Source organism: Pisolithus orientalis, assembly GCF_024613125.1.
Source record: "Pisolithus orientalis strain OTSU chromosome Unknown F5J12scaffold_171, whole genome shotgun sequence".
NCBI lineage: Eukaryota > Fungi > Basidiomycota > Agaricomycetes > Boletales > Pisolithaceae > Pisolithus > Pisolithus orientalis.
The window spans coordinates 5,964-23,794 of NW_026260952.1; the positions used below are offsets into that span (position 1 = coordinate 5,964).

Sequence of the window (17,831 nt, forward strand, 5' to 3'; positions counted from 1 at the left end):
TTAAAGCTCTGAGGCGTCAATCAGCAGTCCGATCCGGGAGCTCCTCTCCCGCTCGTTCTCCCTCTCCGTCAACAGGGAGTGGTGCGGGTGCGGTAGCAGACGATCAACCACTCAATCCCGGTCGTTCAGGTTTGTCGAGACACACGTCGGGACAGACTACTACCATGCGCGGGCCTCGAATCTCTCGTGGTCCCAGGGCCCCAGGTGGAGGGAGCGTTAGCAGTATAGTCGCGAATCTTAATCGGACAGGGGCTACTTCGCCGCCACCCCAGTCGTCGTCGCCGGGACTTAAGAGGATGTCGGGAATTGGTTCTGGCTCAAGACCTTCGTCGATGTTTGGTGGGAGCGGTGTACAGGGCCGTGGTGTGGGCATGCGCGGAGGGTTTTCAAGGAGAACAATGGCGAGTGATGCAGAGGACGAGGTGGTGAACAAGTAATCACATTGATGGGGGAGGAGATCTGATGCTTTCTTGGACAATTTCCATTGCACTTATGTAATTTTGATATTGATTCATGTGTATGTTTGCTATATCAAAAACTCAAGTTCAGTATGTTCACCCTCGTATGATGAAAATATATCCTTCCACTCTGACGAGAACATGGCCGTTACATGAAGTATACCGTAGATTACCAGAATAAAGTACAGTGCAAATACAAAGCCAAAACACAACGGGAATCTAAACCTCTTGCGAGGCACCATCCTTTTTGCCCTTGTTCGACTTCGAAGGCAAGAGTTCGGGGTTGATAAAGGGAACGACACCACCCTGGCTAATAATAACATCTCCAAGTAGTTTGTTCAATCTGGGAACAAGTGAGCGCGAAAAGCAGTGCAAGAGTGTGGAGACGCACTCTTCGTCATTCCGGATGGCTAGTTGGAGATGACGAGGGACAATACGTTGTTTCTGGAAAAGGTGTCAGAGTGACTCCGAAGGGTGGTGTGCAAGTGCAAGGTACGGACCTTGTTGTCACGCGCAGCATTACCTGCCAACTCGAGAATCTCAGCAGCAAGATACTCCAACACAGCAGCCAGATACACTGGTCCAATACCGGTGAGCTACGCCCATCCGACCCAGCCCCTTACACCGACTTACCGGGTGCTCCCGCGCCGACACGTTGTGCGTAGTTGCCCTTTTTCAGGAGACGGTGGATACGACCGACTGGAAATTGGAGACCAGCCTTGGTGGATCTCGACTGCGTCTTGGCATCGCCACCGGTTTTGCCAGAAGAGGATTTGCCACTGGAGCAGGAGGTCACAGAACCATTCCAAGGCTGTGGGGGAGTTCCAACTCACGCTTTTCCCTTTCCGGACTGTTTTAAACCAGGTCAACAGATCGTAATAGGCATAGAGACGGCATTCGTACCATGTTTTCAGAGTTCGGCGAGGTGGTAGTGGTTGAGAGTGAAGAGACCGATGCCTCGACGCGCCCAGCGCGACCAGGTATTTATTGGTCCACCGCGGATCGGAGTTCAAAAGGAAATCCACACTCAGCGCGTTTCTCACGTGACTGACTGACGCGCCGGCCCGAATAGGACTCATTTTCCCACGTCGGAGCCTGCATCCGACTGTTCCATTCCAGGGCAAGTCGAGTTGAACGGAGGCCTTGAGGTGAGCACGAGGGGTTCGCAAAAAAAGAAAGGAAAATAAAGAAATAAGTGAGAGTCACCGCCATTTCCCCGTCTTCTCCGTTTCAACTCGTCGTCGTCGTTGAAAGTTGAACCGCTCAGCGGCAGTCAACCTGCCAATCCATGTCCGAATCAGGTCCACCAGCAGGCGTACTACCAACACCGGCGACAACGCCGCCGCTTGTTCCAACACACGATCAGGTCGGTGTTAGGTCATTTTCATACCCTAGTATTGCGCGCTAAATTCAAATGCATGGGCGTGGCCTCCCCACCCGGGCTCACTCCAGGTGGTCGTTTTGTATGTTGTACGTTTGACTCGATAGACAGTCAATATTGGATTTTTGACATGGCACTGCTGGAACTTAGACAGTGGTTTATGCCGTCGTTATTTTTGGGATATGGAATATCCCCGGCGCACGAACGCTCATCAACCCTCTCAAACTGTTCACCATTGGTTGGCACGAACTATGTCATATCATCGCCGTATGTCCCACTCGAACCTTTGAACAATGCGGTGTTCATTCTCCGTGTGCGCTAGGCTATACTCACTGGTGGTACCATCCTCTCTGTGACAATAGACCCGTTTTTGGGAGGCGCAACTCTCATAGAAGGTGGTAAACCACCCGTTATTTTATCCGCCGGATACATTGGTTCGACTATTTTCGGTGGGGTTTTCATCCTTGGCGGATTCGATACACTTGTTGCCAAGATTCTCAGTTTCGTCCTCGGAATCGGCTTGGTAACACCCCTCGTTCTCGTTCGTGATAAACTGTGCGTTACCTGTACGCTCTTCGATAGCGCACCAGCGTTCTTTACCTGCTTACAGGACGATTCTACTGACGGTGCTCTATGAAGGACTTCTGGTTGGGTTCTGGTTTATCGCGCATGCGTAAGTCCTCGTGTCTCCTCGAGACATTAAGGCGTGAGACTTCATGCCCTGCGATGTAGCCAGGCTTTGCGATGGTATTGCCTGTTTGTCGGTGTCATGAAGTTAGTCCGATCTTGCACTTTCTATGCTACGATCTAACTCGACTCTGTAGCGTTTTCTTCGTGATCTGTGAGACAACCAGATCCCTGCCGTTGTGCATCGGTTTTCGTGACTTGTGCCGCAGGGGATATTGCCGATGATAAGTTCTTCCGCAAGGCCAACGATTCAGATTGCACCCAGTTTCATATCATGTTCCCACGTCTCCCTGCTCATTGTAAGATGATTACGCACGTCTCTACGTTCCCTGCTGACGTCTCCAGTTTGGGCTTGCGTATGGATCATTTTCGAGATTGGTATATGTATTGCATTTCTGTTACTTGGTATAGTATCCTTCAAGCTCTCCGACGGTGATATGGACACGCAAGCGGGTAAGAAAATCTCTGGGACTATCGGCCTTTGCATTATACCTGACGACATCCAAAGCTGTTTTCCTGCCTACATGACGCATGTTGACGATGAGGAACGTTTCAAGTCACGACATACCCAACTGCCACGTTGCACTCACGGACATTTGTAGCACGGGAACAGCGTCTCTGTATCTTTTTGTTACATCACCCCGCACGTATCTATCGCTGCATTGCATACTTGTTCGCATTCTTACCACACTTAGTGATACTGATGACTACCGCTTTGGCCCATCCGCTCAGAGACTGTTGCATAAATTAATGTTACTATTCACGTTTCCCGTCTCGAGGACGGAGCCAACCACAAGTCATCATGGAGAACGCCTACAAAACGCGACAGATTTCCGAGTTCACTTGCCAGCCGAGGTTCAGAACCGTTGTGAAATAAATCAACGGATCGTGCAACGAGCCACGGGGAGAAGAGAGCGAAGTAAGAATAGTGACGAAAGATAGCCCCGCATCTTTACAACGCGCCGTCAGACTCAAACTTAATATGATATATCCCCTTGAAACCAGCCCCCGGTATCTTTCTCTTGACTCTTGAGAGTTCTCATGACAAAACCCAAGGTTTCACGCCCGACATATACACGCCTGGAAATAACCTAAGAGTTTTTATGATGGTCGTACTTGGATGATTACAGCCTCCCATTTTTCGTTGATCCAGTAGCACTGATATTATCGTGTGTGTGTGCTACTAGTTTCATAGCCAGACGATTTGAACTTATCACTGAATGGCAGCGAGACTGATGAGGGGTGTCGACGATGGGAGATGCTTTGTCAAGAAACTTATCTCAGGGACAAAGTTGTGCATCCTCGTCGTTGGATGACCGGGACCGATGAAGCAGAGGGCAAGGCTGGCAACATTTGAAAACAACAACTATTAGTCAGCTGGGCTTGGACCTGTCTGCCCCCCAACCACCCCAAAACCACCCCCAAACCACCCCACAACTGACATGCTACCTCAAAGGATCTATACAAGGATCTAAGGTAACGGCATAAGCGCGAATACATGAATAGAGAACACCATACCTACCTCAGTCGTGCGTGCGTAGTAGCAAACATCTGAGGTGGTACTACTACAGCACAAGACTAAATACGCCATGTAGAACAAAGACGAAACACGGGTGTTGAATCCGGTGTCAAACTACAAGCACGGCCTCAGCATGAGACCTTGTAATGTTAAGTATACGAAGCCTGTAAAAACATTTGAACAATAGAAAGAAATTCCACGGTGTATCGTAGCGTACGAACGACTAAATGATGTGGTCTTGTAGACCCGCAGACGGAAGTTAATTCTCACGATAACCGAAGACTACGAACGATTTGCCAAATCTAACATTTCCGACTTGGAACTCACTTCGAACTGAAACCTCCGTTTCGTGTGCATCACTTACATCGGAATTACCATGACTCTTGGCTCTCCTAGTGCGCTGAGATACAGACTCGCGCCTTATGGTAAAAGAGTGCTTGGAACGGGTTCTTATGTGAGCTCAGGGACCACCTTCGTTCCCGTGGCTCACATCACTCATCGATATCGATCATCCTAAACGATGAACAGAGCATTGTGTATAGGGGAACTGAAGAAGTGTCTGGTAAAGCAGTGGCCCTCAAAAAATCGCGAGTCTCCTTGACAGTTAAACGACCCACTCTTCAACACGAGGCCCGTTTACTGGAATTGCTGAAGGGTCAAGCTGCTATCCCTGCCGTGTATGGATACGGTCATTTGAAGCATTTCGAGTACATGTCTATGGAACTTCTGGGACCAAGCATTGCACAGCTGCAGAAGGATGGTGCTGGTGTAACGGTGAAGACCGTCATTCGTGTCGTGGATCAAGCGGTGCGTTGAGTCTCGCTCCCCGCTTGATTCATGCCGTGTATACTGAACGGCGCAACGTGCGTAGCTCGCAGCGTTACAGCACATCCATTCTCTTGGAATTGTGCATCGCGACATCAAACCTGAGAACTTTCTTTGCGCACTTGATGATCCATCGACAATCAAACTCATTGACTTTGGTATTTCCAAGCCTTTTCCCCGTGACCAATCGGCTGCTCGGAGTAAGTACGACCCACTCAAGGAACGTCGACACATCGTTGGATCTCTTTACTGGGCAAGTTTGAATTCTCATAATGGGGAAGGTCGGTGTATATCATGTGCTCCGTGAAAGTGGCATTCTTTCTAACTCGTATTTATCACGCTATAGATCTTTCTCCACGCGATGATATCGAATCTTTGGCCTTCATCGCTCTTTTCCTTCTCCGGGGAAACTTGCCCTGGAAACCTCGCCCACGCTCGGAGTCTCGATTACGCTCACAGGAAATCGTCCGAGTCATGAAATCGGCCTGCTCAGGCCCAGAGTTCTCTGCCGGTTTTCCAAGCGAATTCAGCGAGCTGCTTACTTACAGCCGCTCCCTGACATTCGATCAGTTTCCCGACCATGTTGCACTCAGAAACTCGTTTGCGAGTCTAGCTGGCAGGTTGGGCTTCTCTCTTGACGATGGACCATTCGACTGGACGCCTTGCTACCCCCAAACTACCAACCCCATTCCAGATGAACCCACAGTCTCAGTCCCTGATGAGGACCTGGACGGCGATGGTGACGATGATCTCAAGGAGAACAGTTACTACGGGTTTGATCTTGACATCTGGGACCGCAGAGGGGAGCGAGACAAGGACGTGACCTTGCCTACAGAGAAGGAGGTCGAGCTCGATAATATCACCCCGTTGATCGAAGAAGTGGAAAGCGACTGAACCATTCTGGATTGACCGGCAGCTTTCGCCATCTTAAGCACTTTGTCTCGTATTACCTGCATCCTGGCACATATCGGGAATGACTGCCACCTCATATCAGCGTATCGTTATCCTTGTGATGCAATATTTAGCCACGATGGATTGTGTCGGATGGCAAGATAAGGACCACCAACTCACAACTGTACCCCCACCTTTTCCTCCAGTGTCAGCGTAGAAATTATGAGTGTCGAATTGAACACTCTCGCACCCGGTGATATTATCTGGACGAAGATCTGCATTCACCTCGGAGACCTGGCTTATAAGCACGCACAAAGCGAAACATCAAAAAAGTAAGCAAAAGTAATGGTTGAAAGAAACTGACGTAACATGTCGTTGAACAGGATCAAGGATAGAGAACCAATCGATCGCATATGCGTCGTACTGGAAACAAACGAAACTAGTGTTCAAGTTACCTATTTTTCGACTTTTCATGAGGCCAACGATCTACCCCCCACCTTGGACAAAGACCTGTGGTATCCAGTTCAACCTGCGATACAGGAAGGAAGGTACGAGCCGCTTCCAGGGTGGAATGTGTACGAAGAACGGGCACAGTGGGCTTCGCTCCGACAAAAGCACAAAGTCACCCAGCAAAAAGTGCGTCTGTCTGATGTGATCCAGCGCGAGTACGCGCTCAACCTTCAAGGGACTGACGAAACTATCGTGACAGGTCTACAAGTTTAAAGAGACCCTCCCTGCGGACTCAGTCAACGCCATCCTACGGCAAATGAAGGCCTGATCAAAGGTTCAGGTGAGCAACAAACCCTGCGTGTGTGAATACGTGCCCCTGTGAACTGACATGTTCCCCAAGTTGGCAGCACATTGGACCTAGAAAGAGTTAAGTTGTCAAATAAAGAAGTCTGTAAAGAATGTTATCCATGTAACGATAAGCAAGTGAAATGATATCCTCGCCTAGAAGGTCCCGTGCCCATGTGCTTCCAACCTTGCGCTTTGTTTCCTTGCGGCGTTTCTGCCGGAACGAATTTGGAATCACCTTGCTTGCAGAGCAAGGTCACAGCAACCCCGAAATTCATGGGAAGAATCAATGAGGGAAAAATTCCCTTTTTGGATTCAATTGTCAGTTCCGTACACTAGTACTGGCGCAAGATTAGGCACTTCACGAGACGGGATCTGACCTGCACGGCTGACTGAGCACCTACATCGATCATCTCACCTTCACATGCGCACTCCTCAGCGACACACTCCTTTCCGCTTCCGCTCTCAATCGTCGGGTTTTGACCTAGGGGAATATTGCCGAAAGTTACTATTCGTGTTTTGTATTCCAAGGACAGAGCGTGACAGGATCCCAAAAAACATATCAAGGAGATCGCCTACTCATTTAATCATGTCACAGCGATCGAGGCCATTCATCGACATCATAGAGATACGATTCAGAATCATTATGAGATAAATCAAGGGGTACGAAAAGGATACGAATAAAACCATGGAGAGGAGTGTGTAGAGTGGTGCAGATTGCATGGGAGTAAGAAATACGAAGAGAACGTCAGCACGATAATTTCGCATCATTTACGAGTGGCTCGCCGTATAATCCCCGCTAGGAGAAGCGTCCCCAGTGCCACGACCCCCCCTGTGAGAGCCATGCCCACGTATCCCTCTTCGGAAAAAGATACGTCCATTAGCCAGTCGTGCCAAACGCAGACGGTAACGGTGATAACGCACCTCTGGTAACAGCCTGGTCGATCAGAGCAGAGAGACTCTGGGCTTGGAGATTTTGGGGCTCTTTCCCCAATAATAGATCTGCAGACGAGGGAGGTGGGCGTCAAATCACCGTGGAAGAGGGATGGAGAAGCGCTGACCATTGAAACTCTTCGCATCCTCATAGTTCCCCATCTTGTAGTACCCAAGTGCGATGTAGTACAAACATTCTCGGCGTCGTCCCGCCTCTGTCCTGTAGATGTCTACACATACTGAAGTAAGCGACCCACCGGTTCCTTTTTTTTTCTCAACGAAAGGAAGTTACCCTGTAACAACCGCACACCCTCCACTTGGTGGTCGTGAACGGGGCTCTTTACCAGACCCCATGCATAGTTGAACTTAGTCTGTACGGTGACGTGGGACTGAGCGAGTTCCTTCTGGTATTGCGATCTGAGCACCTGGTAAGGAGTACCAGCCACCACGTCAGCTCTGGAAGATGCAGTGTGCAACGGGGTGATACAAACCTCTAGCTCGTCGTACGAGAGAGAGACTTGCGCGTCTGCTGCGTAGGGAAGATCTGTGGCCATGGTGTAGTGTTCGGAAGGAGAAGTACTGCGGGTTCCTGGAGGGGCTAATAGCAGGCAGTGCCAGGGGTCTCCCGGGAGTTTGTGTTTGCAACTCCGGGGGCGGGCGGCTGAGTGGCTTCCAAGCAACCACCAACCCCACCAACAACGAACGACGATGATGGCAGACGTAGGAGGTAAGTCGATCCAGTTTTTATGGACACCGCGTACTCGGGTTCACAGAGACAGTCAAAGTTGGCTTGTACTCGAAAAGAGGCGACGGAGGTACTTGCGACCTTTTTTTGTGGCCGTCACTTTATTTTGCACATTTTTTTTCTCCGTCTCCTCTCTTTCTTTTCGTTGTTTCCATGGATCAGGCGGCATACTCATGCTGGTGCATCGTTGCTCTTTGTCGCACTGCTACGCTTTACCGTGCTTTTCATCTAGCTAGCTAGCCTCGTGGGACGTGCCACCATGTCCCTCACACACACCTTCCGCACAGCCCGACTCTGCTGAATCCAGCCCACCCAGCACTACTTATGACGCAGATTCGCTCACCACAGATATACTTTTTTTTTTCTAGAACGTTCACACCGAGACGACCGGGACCGTCGGGGCAGGCATGGCGAGGACGGTCATCGTGATAGAGAAAGAGAGTACAGCCATGGCCATAGAGACAGGGATCGTGGTGATAGAGACAGAGAACGAGACAGAGAGAGGGATCATGGACATAGAGAAAGGGAGAGGGGAGAGAGAGACAGGTACTCCTCCAGGCGGGACGACAGGCGCCGAGATTTTGGTGGCCGTGGTGAAAGGGAATTCGACGATCACAGGCGAGATGACGATAGACGTCCCAATTACAGACGCGATGAAGATCGTGGCGGCCATCGTCGTCCACGCGAAGAGGGTTCACCCCCTCGTCGCGGACGAGGTAAAAAAGACGCCGGTTCCCCTGAAAGGAGATCCCCTACCCCAGAAGGATCCATTCCATTGTCTCAGCGCAGACGCAAGGCTTCGGGTTGGGACGTTCATGCTCCCGGATATGAACAATATTCCGCCATGCAGGCAAAACAAACAGGTTAGTTTGTCTTCTCTGGTTGGCCTGTCAGCTACTGAACTGCCTCCCCAGGTCTCTTCAATCTTCCCGGGGCTAACCGTACCCAGGTTCCACCCATTCTTGGTATCCCAGGTTTACCTCCCCCGATTCCAGTCCAAACGTTTGGAATGGGCATCGGCAGCAACCCTAACTTGTCTAGGCAGTCTCGTCGTCTTTATATTGGCAGTATCACACCAGAGGTCAACGAACAGAATTTAGCCGACTTCTTCAACAGTAAGATGATCGAAATGAGTATCGGTACAGGCGGCCCCGGCAAACCCGTACTTGCAGTACAGTGCAACTACGAGAAGAACTATGCATTCGTTGAGGCAGGTCTCCCTTCACTGTATCACGTACTAGTATTCACGTCATTGGCAACCTAGTTCCGCAGCGCTGAAGACGCCACGGCAGCAATGGCATTTGACGGCATTATTTTCATCAACGGTCCACTTAAAATTCGCAGACCAAAGGATTATGGTGGCCCAGAACAACACTCGCCTGGTATTCACGTCCCAGGCGTCGTTTCCACCAATGTTCCAGACTCGATCAACAAAGTTTTTGTCGGTGGTTTACCAACTTACCTCAACGAAGAGCAGGTACAGGAGCTGCTCAAGAGTTTCGGCGAACTCAAGGCTTTCAACCTCGTCCGCGAAAATGGCAACGGCCCTTCAAAGGTGTGTGCTTTGGGTGTTCTGGAGTACGAGTGCTGACGTTCGTAGCAGGGATTTGCGTTCTTCGAATACGCGGATGCATCTGTTACTGACGTCGCTATTCAAAGCTTGAACGGCATGGAACTCGGCGACAGATACCTGGTTGTGCAGCGGGCTTCTGTCGGTGCAAAACCAGGAATGCCCAATCTTCCATATGATCAGTTCCCAGAGATACCACGTCCCATCATGCCAGCAGGCGAAAACAACACGGCAGATGCACGCATTCTCCTCATGCTCAATATGGTGGTGCCAGAGGATCTCATGGATGATCAAGAGTACGGTGATCTCTACGAGGACGTCAAAGAGGAATGTTCCAAGTACGGTGTCGTCGAGGACCTTCGTATTCCTCGGCCCGTCAAGAAAGACAAGTCGAAGCAGACACCTGGCGATCTGGGTTATCAGTCTGCCCTGGATGCCCAGCGCGCAGATGAGGCTGCAGGTGTTGGGCGTGTATACGTCAAGTACGCATGGGGCCATGAGGCGCAAGCGGGACTCAAAGCACTTGCCGGACGGTCCTTCGCGGGTCGTTCTATTATTGCAACTGTCTTGAACGAAGACAGCCAGACGACGCCGCCTCTTAACCTGATCTTTGCACCACAGCCTGAGGCTCCGCCTCCTCTTCCTTCGTCTTAGTTGTTCCGATGTCCTCTCATCGGCTTGCAGATATTTAGCTCTTGCACCTGGCTCGCACGCGTCCACGCTGACGAAGAAGCAAGTGCTGGTGATGCCGATGCTAAAAATTAGCTATGTTTTGATTCCATCTACGTATGTATGTCGTGGTACCCCTTTCCTTCTTCCTATGCTTCTATTTGTCTTTTTCGCGTTGCCTCCTGCCGCCATTGCACGATGGTGCGGCAGTTTCTTTACAGCCTTACAGCCCAGGTCGAGATCGAGATTGTATAGTGTTGCCAGTCTCAAGTTCTATGGACTTTTTGTGATGCCGACGGTGCGTAGTCACTGTGAGTTGATGACAGTAGCGACAGGGTAGCAGCTCGACAGAAAGTGCCCCGCGTCATTTGGCCCCATCGGGAGGTAGTTCAACGTTCAAACACGACGATGGCCACTTGGTGCGGGCTTGTTGCATTGCTATTCGCTTCTGTCGCATGGTTTGCTCAAGGACAGCAGTTAGTACATGCAGGTAGCAGCTCGAGGGAACGTGGACTTTAGGCCGTTACATTGTGTTCAAGAATTCTTTCGTGCTTGATTCAAGGAATGCGCGCGCGGCTCGTATCAAGCGTGGCGACGGCAACTTCTCTGAAACGTTTCACTGTCGTGGCCACACATTCGACTTGCCTTGCCGTTCGCGCGTTGGGGTGACATAAATACCTCTGATACAGTTAGTTATCTCGAAGTTCACGGTACGCCATCATTTATAACGGACTTGTTGACTCCGGATCATTGAGGCTTGTCAAAGGGGACTGCATACCTTATGTAAGCATACTTGGCCACAATAGGTAATTTCTGGTCGAGCGCAACGATCGACCAAATATGGACTCAACTGCTGACCACCGAGTACTGCCTCGTCCAAGCCACGCCGTCGTTTGCATACCATTCAAATATGTATTGCACGTACTGTACCATTGCAATGTGATTTCTGTGCCAATACCCGGCAACCTTGGGGCCGGGTGAAGGATACCCATGATTTCTGAAGTTTTCCGAGCTGAGCCTGGATGCCAATCTACATATGAGCAGCTGTATTACCCATCTTCCAGCGTTTTCACTCAAACTAGACAGGGGTTGCACGTCCCTCCCTTCGATCGTTCCACCTCTCGTCGAGCTATGATTCACAATGTGAGAATGGCGGTCGAGCCCATGTATTATCAATGCGGGAGAGAGACACACCCATGCTCGTTTGCAGTCCCGATATGCCTGGAAAAAATCCTCGCATTTGCCCTTGTCGTACTGGTTTCTGTCCATGCACTTCAGCGAGGCTTTGGCGGCATCTTCACATGGGCTGAGATGGAGACGTGGTTAATTGGGTTGAGGATGTGCGAAGTTAGAGAAATCGTCGCACTCGGTGTGTTTGCTGTAGGACGTGCGGGCCTAATAGCAAATCGCATGAGTCACGACCGTGTGTTCACCTAGTCACCGATCAGAGATGAAACTAATACCGAGAACTTTGCGTGGTAGTCTTTTGGTTTGGCGTTGGCCTCCGGTGGGGGGAGTTGGTCCGCGTCTGACCTGGTCATGGCTGGCCCAGGAATTTGCAAAGACGCGAGCTGGGCGATCGCGTCGGATTAGGATATTATGTCACTCGGTGGCGCATGAAAGCTGGAGAAACGAAGATTGACTTGCATCCCCAGCGTCCCCTACAGAGCCTTTGGCGTCGTTGCTTGCCAGGGGCCAAAAAGTATGAAAGCGTACTCGAAAAACTATGGCGGGTCGCCCGTCCCACGAAAACTCTTGGCAAATGACAGAATCGGGTGATGCGGTGGAATTTGCAAAGACTCAAAAGCTGAGCAGTCGATCGTGTCGGTGGCACGGAAAAGCACACCCAACTTGAGAAAACAGGCTGCCCATCCCAGCCCGTCCTCACTTACATTTCTTCAGACGTCGTTCCCAGGGGGACAAACATATTCGATATACATGACGTCCCGTGCCACGAATTGCTTGGCCGACAAACGGAATCAACCTTGTATTTGAAAGGACCAGTCCCGTGGCTTATACTGTGACGATGGGCTAAGAAGTTCTAGGTGTGGCTTATACGAATACACCCAGGATTTCTCACCCATCACGATCACGAAATAAAAGAGCGGAAAATGGGGGACGCCGGTTTGACGAAACGCTTCGATGCTCTTTCTATCATTCCGGTAACAGACGTTCCGCGCCGCGGAGGAATGTCATGGATCGCGGTAGAACAAAACACCTCCACCTTTCCAACGACCCCGTCGCTGCATATCAGATCCGTGAGCAGGCACTCAAACCAGCGTGCTGCTTGGAATTGACTACTTGCAGTGTATGTGGGAAGGAAGGCCAGCATCGCAGCGTTGGCTGTACTAATCTATGAGAAATGTGAGTGGGCAAGTCCCAGCTACATGATGCATTGCTAATCCCCGTGGCAGTCATCATCCTGGAGGAAGAGGTATTGACTGCAATGATACGATGCCATCGTCCGAGTCGCTCATTTGTATACAACCCAGATCGACCTCGTGTGGTGCAAGCGAAGGAGCTGGGTTACGGTACTCTACTTCGTGGTGAGCACATACCCTTGCCCCATCAACCTTTACAATTTACTCAAAGCATAGAACTCATGGCTAGCCCCTGTCTGGCTTGCATCCGAACTGGGTCAGTGATTGCTTCGTATAGGAACTACTCCGCAACTTATGCCTGCTAGCGATGGTGGACCTGCCAAAAGGGACCCCAGCAATAACGGTAAGGTCGTCTCTCTCTGTCCACCGATCAAGAACTCAACCCCTACTTCTTAGATGTGTGATTTCATGTGCTCTCTGTACTGTGATCTAATGATGTTTTCAGCTGTACTGTATCATTGTTAGGTAGCAACATAGTGTGCGTTTTACGTGAAAACGAATGTCTGGAAAAGCTAACTCCTTTACCCCAGAACGCTAGTCATGACACTCTCCGTCCAAGGTGAGGTCCACCTCTTGTAGTCCTTTTGCATTCACCCTTGCTGATTTAAGAATAGCGGCCATGCACCTCCGGGTGAGTTTAGTCAGCCCCGTCGTGACCATGGCAAGTTACCCAAACCCGCACTATTCTGGGAACATTATACAGGTATGGGCGGTATATGAACGAAGCCGCAAGATGCTATGGTTCCTTGTCATCCTCTTCTGTGCCGAATGCATAGTCATGGTCACCCTCCTGGCAATCATGATTGCCCGTTTGAGCAGTGCGTCACGTATCGTTCACATTATTCCGCAGTAAACTGATCCTATCCAGCGCTGCCGATAATCTCTACTCCGGTCGGATGTGCATTTGAGACACTTCCCCGTTTTTCGTCGCTCTTCTGGGTCCCGGCCATCGTCATTGAGCCCATTCTATGTGTGCTAGTGCTTAAGAAAGCAGTAGGTCTGCTCCATGCGCGGACAGGGCTTTCGGCACTATTAGCACGGGACAGGTTAGTTAGGCGTCATATCGCCGTTTCCTCGTATCATTGTTGATTCTCCTCGTTCCGAATTCACAGCTTGATATATTTCTTTGCGTGAGTCTTTAATCTTCTACCCGGAGCGTTCCATGCATGCGACGATTCCTGGGTTCCCGAACAGAATTTCTGCTGGTCTTTTATCCCTATTGGTAGCGTGGCTCATTGACCCTTTAAACCTCGAGTATTTTTTCCCGTACGCAAGTCCCAGCTTCTTCCCCATCTCTGATGTGTAAGCTCCAGACTCACGGGTTTTCTTCCATCTATCGAACAGTTGGGCCATCGCGTTTCCATCGCTGTTTGGCGGCCGCCTCCTGCTCAACATACGCCGCCATTTCGAATCTGTACAGACGTGGGGAGAGATAGAGATGACAGTATATTCGGCCACGTGAGTGTTGTTCCCTCTCCAACCCCAGCGAGACGTTCGTCGATGTCAACAAATACTTACTATTGCGTTCGTCACGCCTCTCAACGTCTAGACAAGCCCAAACGGGAAACGTTGTACCGGATGGCCCGAGTGTGCCTGCTGTGTCCCACTCTGTCAGCCAGGTCTGACGCTGCGTTTGTCATAGGACCTTAGGCATTCATGCATGGTAGAAATGAGATATATGGGTCTTCGGGTATTGGTAGTTTGCAGTCACAATCACTTTTGCATTGTCACATAGGGAAGCTTGTACGGAACGATTATTAGGGATCCGGAAAACCAGGGATGACAATGGGTTCCATACGCCATCAAAGACCTTGTGATTCACATTCAGAACCAAGCAATTGGTTCAGCTGGTTGAAAGGGAAGAATCAACCGTGATCAGGGAACAACTTTTATACGTTTGAAACCAGTGGTATATGGATACAAAACATGACGTTAAAGGAAGAAAGTCCGTCTTGACGTTTCCAGCTCAGGCTGACATCGTTAGCACGAAAATCGATAATATCAAGCAAGATGCATCGTACCTTCCAACGCCACAAATATTCACCATCCTTTGGCGGTTTCGTATTCGCGGGAGGCTGGGATTCCCCTGGGCCCCTACCCATCTCATCACCTTTATCGTCTTCAGCGTCTTCATCTGCGTTCCCGTCACGTTCGGTGATTTCTTCCGTTGGTGGTGCAGATTCTTCTTCGGTTACTCCCGTAGTGATCTCCAATGCCTCTGGGGATGCGCCGAAGTTGCGTACTTCTGGAAGCCCCCTTTTCACCCATCGTAGTTTGAGTGTGAAACGTGGACCAATTTCCTGCAGTGCGACTTTCTCAGGCGATCGGAAAGCATATCTACGCATATGGTTAGTTGTTCAACGGTTGCCCTCGAATCACTGTGGATCGGTATGCTGACCTATGTCGTCTGAAGAATAAAAAATCACGTTGATTGTGCAGAGTGACGACCTGTCTGCCCTGGAACTCTGGAAGAGGTGGAAAGAGCGTTTGGAACATACGTCCGATGGCATGTCCGAGGTTCGTGGCAAAATTGTTGAGCACGAGCTCGGGATTGTGCGGCGTGGCGCGTGCGTGGCCCTAGTGATAACATTCGGAGTGGGTTATACGTACGTCGAGTACGGGAGAGAGGGACTGACGAATATCTGTTTTGTAAGTTCGACGGAGGAGAGTTTGAAATACGCAGTCGGACCGTTTGGGAGGTGGACGAATGTGATAGCGTCTGTCGGTGCTACATGTTAGATGGTATGTAGAACGAAAGGAAGACACTGACTTGGTTTCTTCATATCCTCATTCACAACCAACAAATGCTTATAACCCCTCCCTGCAGCCCAACCTGCGATTCTTCCCACCTCGAACCCCTTTCCCTTCTTCCTCCGTATATACTCGGCGCCAGGGAACACCCCCACAAGCTCGTCGCAAAAATCGTAGGTTGCTCTGGAGGCTTTTGGTGACGTAGTGACAAGAACTTTTGGTGGTAGATGCGGGTCGTCGGTAAAGCTGAAGTAGGGAGCAAATGGATCGGATGCAAGGTCAGCATTTAGCTCTTCGATCTGTACTGCGGAGGATCCGGTGGCTTGTTTAGAAGTGGGGAGCATGGAAGGATCATGTTCGCGGGTATTATCGAGTGTTTTGGGGACATTTTCCACTAGACGTTTCTGTACGACGTTGAAGAGTAGATAAAAGAAGTCGACAGTGAGTCCATACCTTCTTTGCAGCTGGATCATTAGCCTCTTGTTTCGCGCGTGCCAGGCGTTGTTGAAGTTTTTGCTGTCCTTTGGCTTTTTTCTGCTTGTTAGCGATCTCTTGTCGCTTCACCTTGTTCTTGATGAGCGATGGCTGGATCAGAGGGGCCATCTTCACTTCTGCTATTAGCCTCTGCCCGTCCAGTGTTTTTTTGTAAGTACGTGGTCACGTGCACGTGGGCTTGTGCTACTGCCCGCTCGCATCGACGCCTTTGCAACTCGCGTGTAATACCCTCAAAATGCTTGCGTCCCGAGTTGGGGCAGCGGTTTTCTTACTTCTGGTCACGACAGTTAATGGGCTACATTTTTACTTGGATGCAAACGAGAAGCGGTGCTTCATCGAAGAACTCCCTTCAGACACGGCAGTTGAGGGTATGTTGTCTTTCACAGGCCCTTGTGCTTTTGAATGGCACCGACGTTGTGTTCAGGACACTACAAAGCACTTGAATGGAATGATCAGGCAAGAGAGTACGTCCTCCAGCCAGAGCTTGGCATCCTGGTAGAGGTCGAGGTACGCCGTGGTGCTTTTCCAGACGTGAGGGACTTACACCGACTCGTTCCTTCGATGCAGGAAATGGAGACTGGGGAGAATGTTGTGAAGACTCGCGGTCCCCCCGAGGGCCAGTTTACGTTCACTTCGCACGATGCAGGTGACCACTCCATCTGTCTCTCCACCAATTACACTTCGTGGTTTTCGAGCACACACGTCAAGCTCTATCTCGACATCATCGTCGGCACGGTCAAACCAGACATTGAGCAGGACCGCAGTCACGTCTCCGAGTTGGCTTCCAAGGTCCGTGACCTGAACCAAAAGTTGGAGGATATCCGGCGAGAGCAGCAATATCAACGTGAGAGGGAGATAGACTTTAGGAATTTGAGCGAGGCTACGAATTCGAGAGCTGTTTGGTATAGTCTGATGCAGATCGTGGTGTTGGTTTTGACGTGTACGTGGCAACTCAAGCATCTCAAAGTGAGTGGCGGATTTTTTTTTTTTCGTTGGGCCTTTGATTGTCTCTGACTATGTATGCCCGTACAGCGTTTCTTCCAAGACAGGAGCTAGGCCGTTCTATAGCATATAGTATTTTGGGGAATAATGAATTGTATTCATTCGTGTTTGGTACATTTGCGCCGTGCAACGTTAGGGTCGATTTATCCGCCCTTGCAACTTCGACCGAGTGTCGGACCCATTGCTGGTTATGTAGTGCAGTGTTGTAGGGTCCATGTGGCCTGCTTTCTTGTCACTCAAGGTTTTTCGCATGTCCACATGTTAGTGGAGTGCCTCTCAACGCCAAGCCGTATGAACCTAGTTGTAGTCTCTGTCAAGCCTTGGGAACTTTGCTGAGGTGGCTACGCATTTCCATACTTTTGAGTCTTTTTGATTGAAGTTCTTCCGAATCGCTGGTTTGACAGTAAAGCCCGCGTCAAAGAAACTCGATCGACATGTTCTGACACTGGCAGTCAGTGGGAGATTTTTTAAGGTACCGATTTTGGTTTCGGCCATCTGCAGAATGCACAGGAGCCGGATCCATGAAAAGCCAATATAAAAGGCGTTCAGAGCGGTGCCGCCACACCCTTGGATCCCATCATCGCCATGTCCGTCGAAGATACCAAACAGGACCTGATCATATCCGACCCGCTCCCGCCGTACACTCCCCGTGCCCACGCTGATGATGGGGATGATGGGGTATCGGACCACGAGTTTCGGCCGCCTATCGTGTACACCTCATTTGGCGCA

General features: G+C 50.3%; 1 protein-coding gene across 1 annotated transcript; it reads left to right on the forward strand.

Annotated features, from left to right (window-relative positions):
• The first annotated feature begins 5,874 nt into the window (after positions 1 to 5,874).
• Positions 5,875 to 6,589, forward strand: F5J12DRAFT_150524 (uncharacterized protein). Its single transcript, XM_051738160.1, has 3 exons — positions 5,875 to 6,093; positions 6,145 to 6,397; positions 6,471 to 6,589. Exons 1-3 carry the CDS (start codon positions 5,984 to 5,986, stop codon positions 6,537 to 6,539), a joined length of 432 nt encoding a protein of 143 aa, XP_051594096.1. The 5' UTR covers positions 5,875 to 5,983; the 3' UTR covers positions 6,540 to 6,589.
• The last annotated feature ends 11,242 nt before the right edge of the window (positions 6,590 to 17,831 follow it).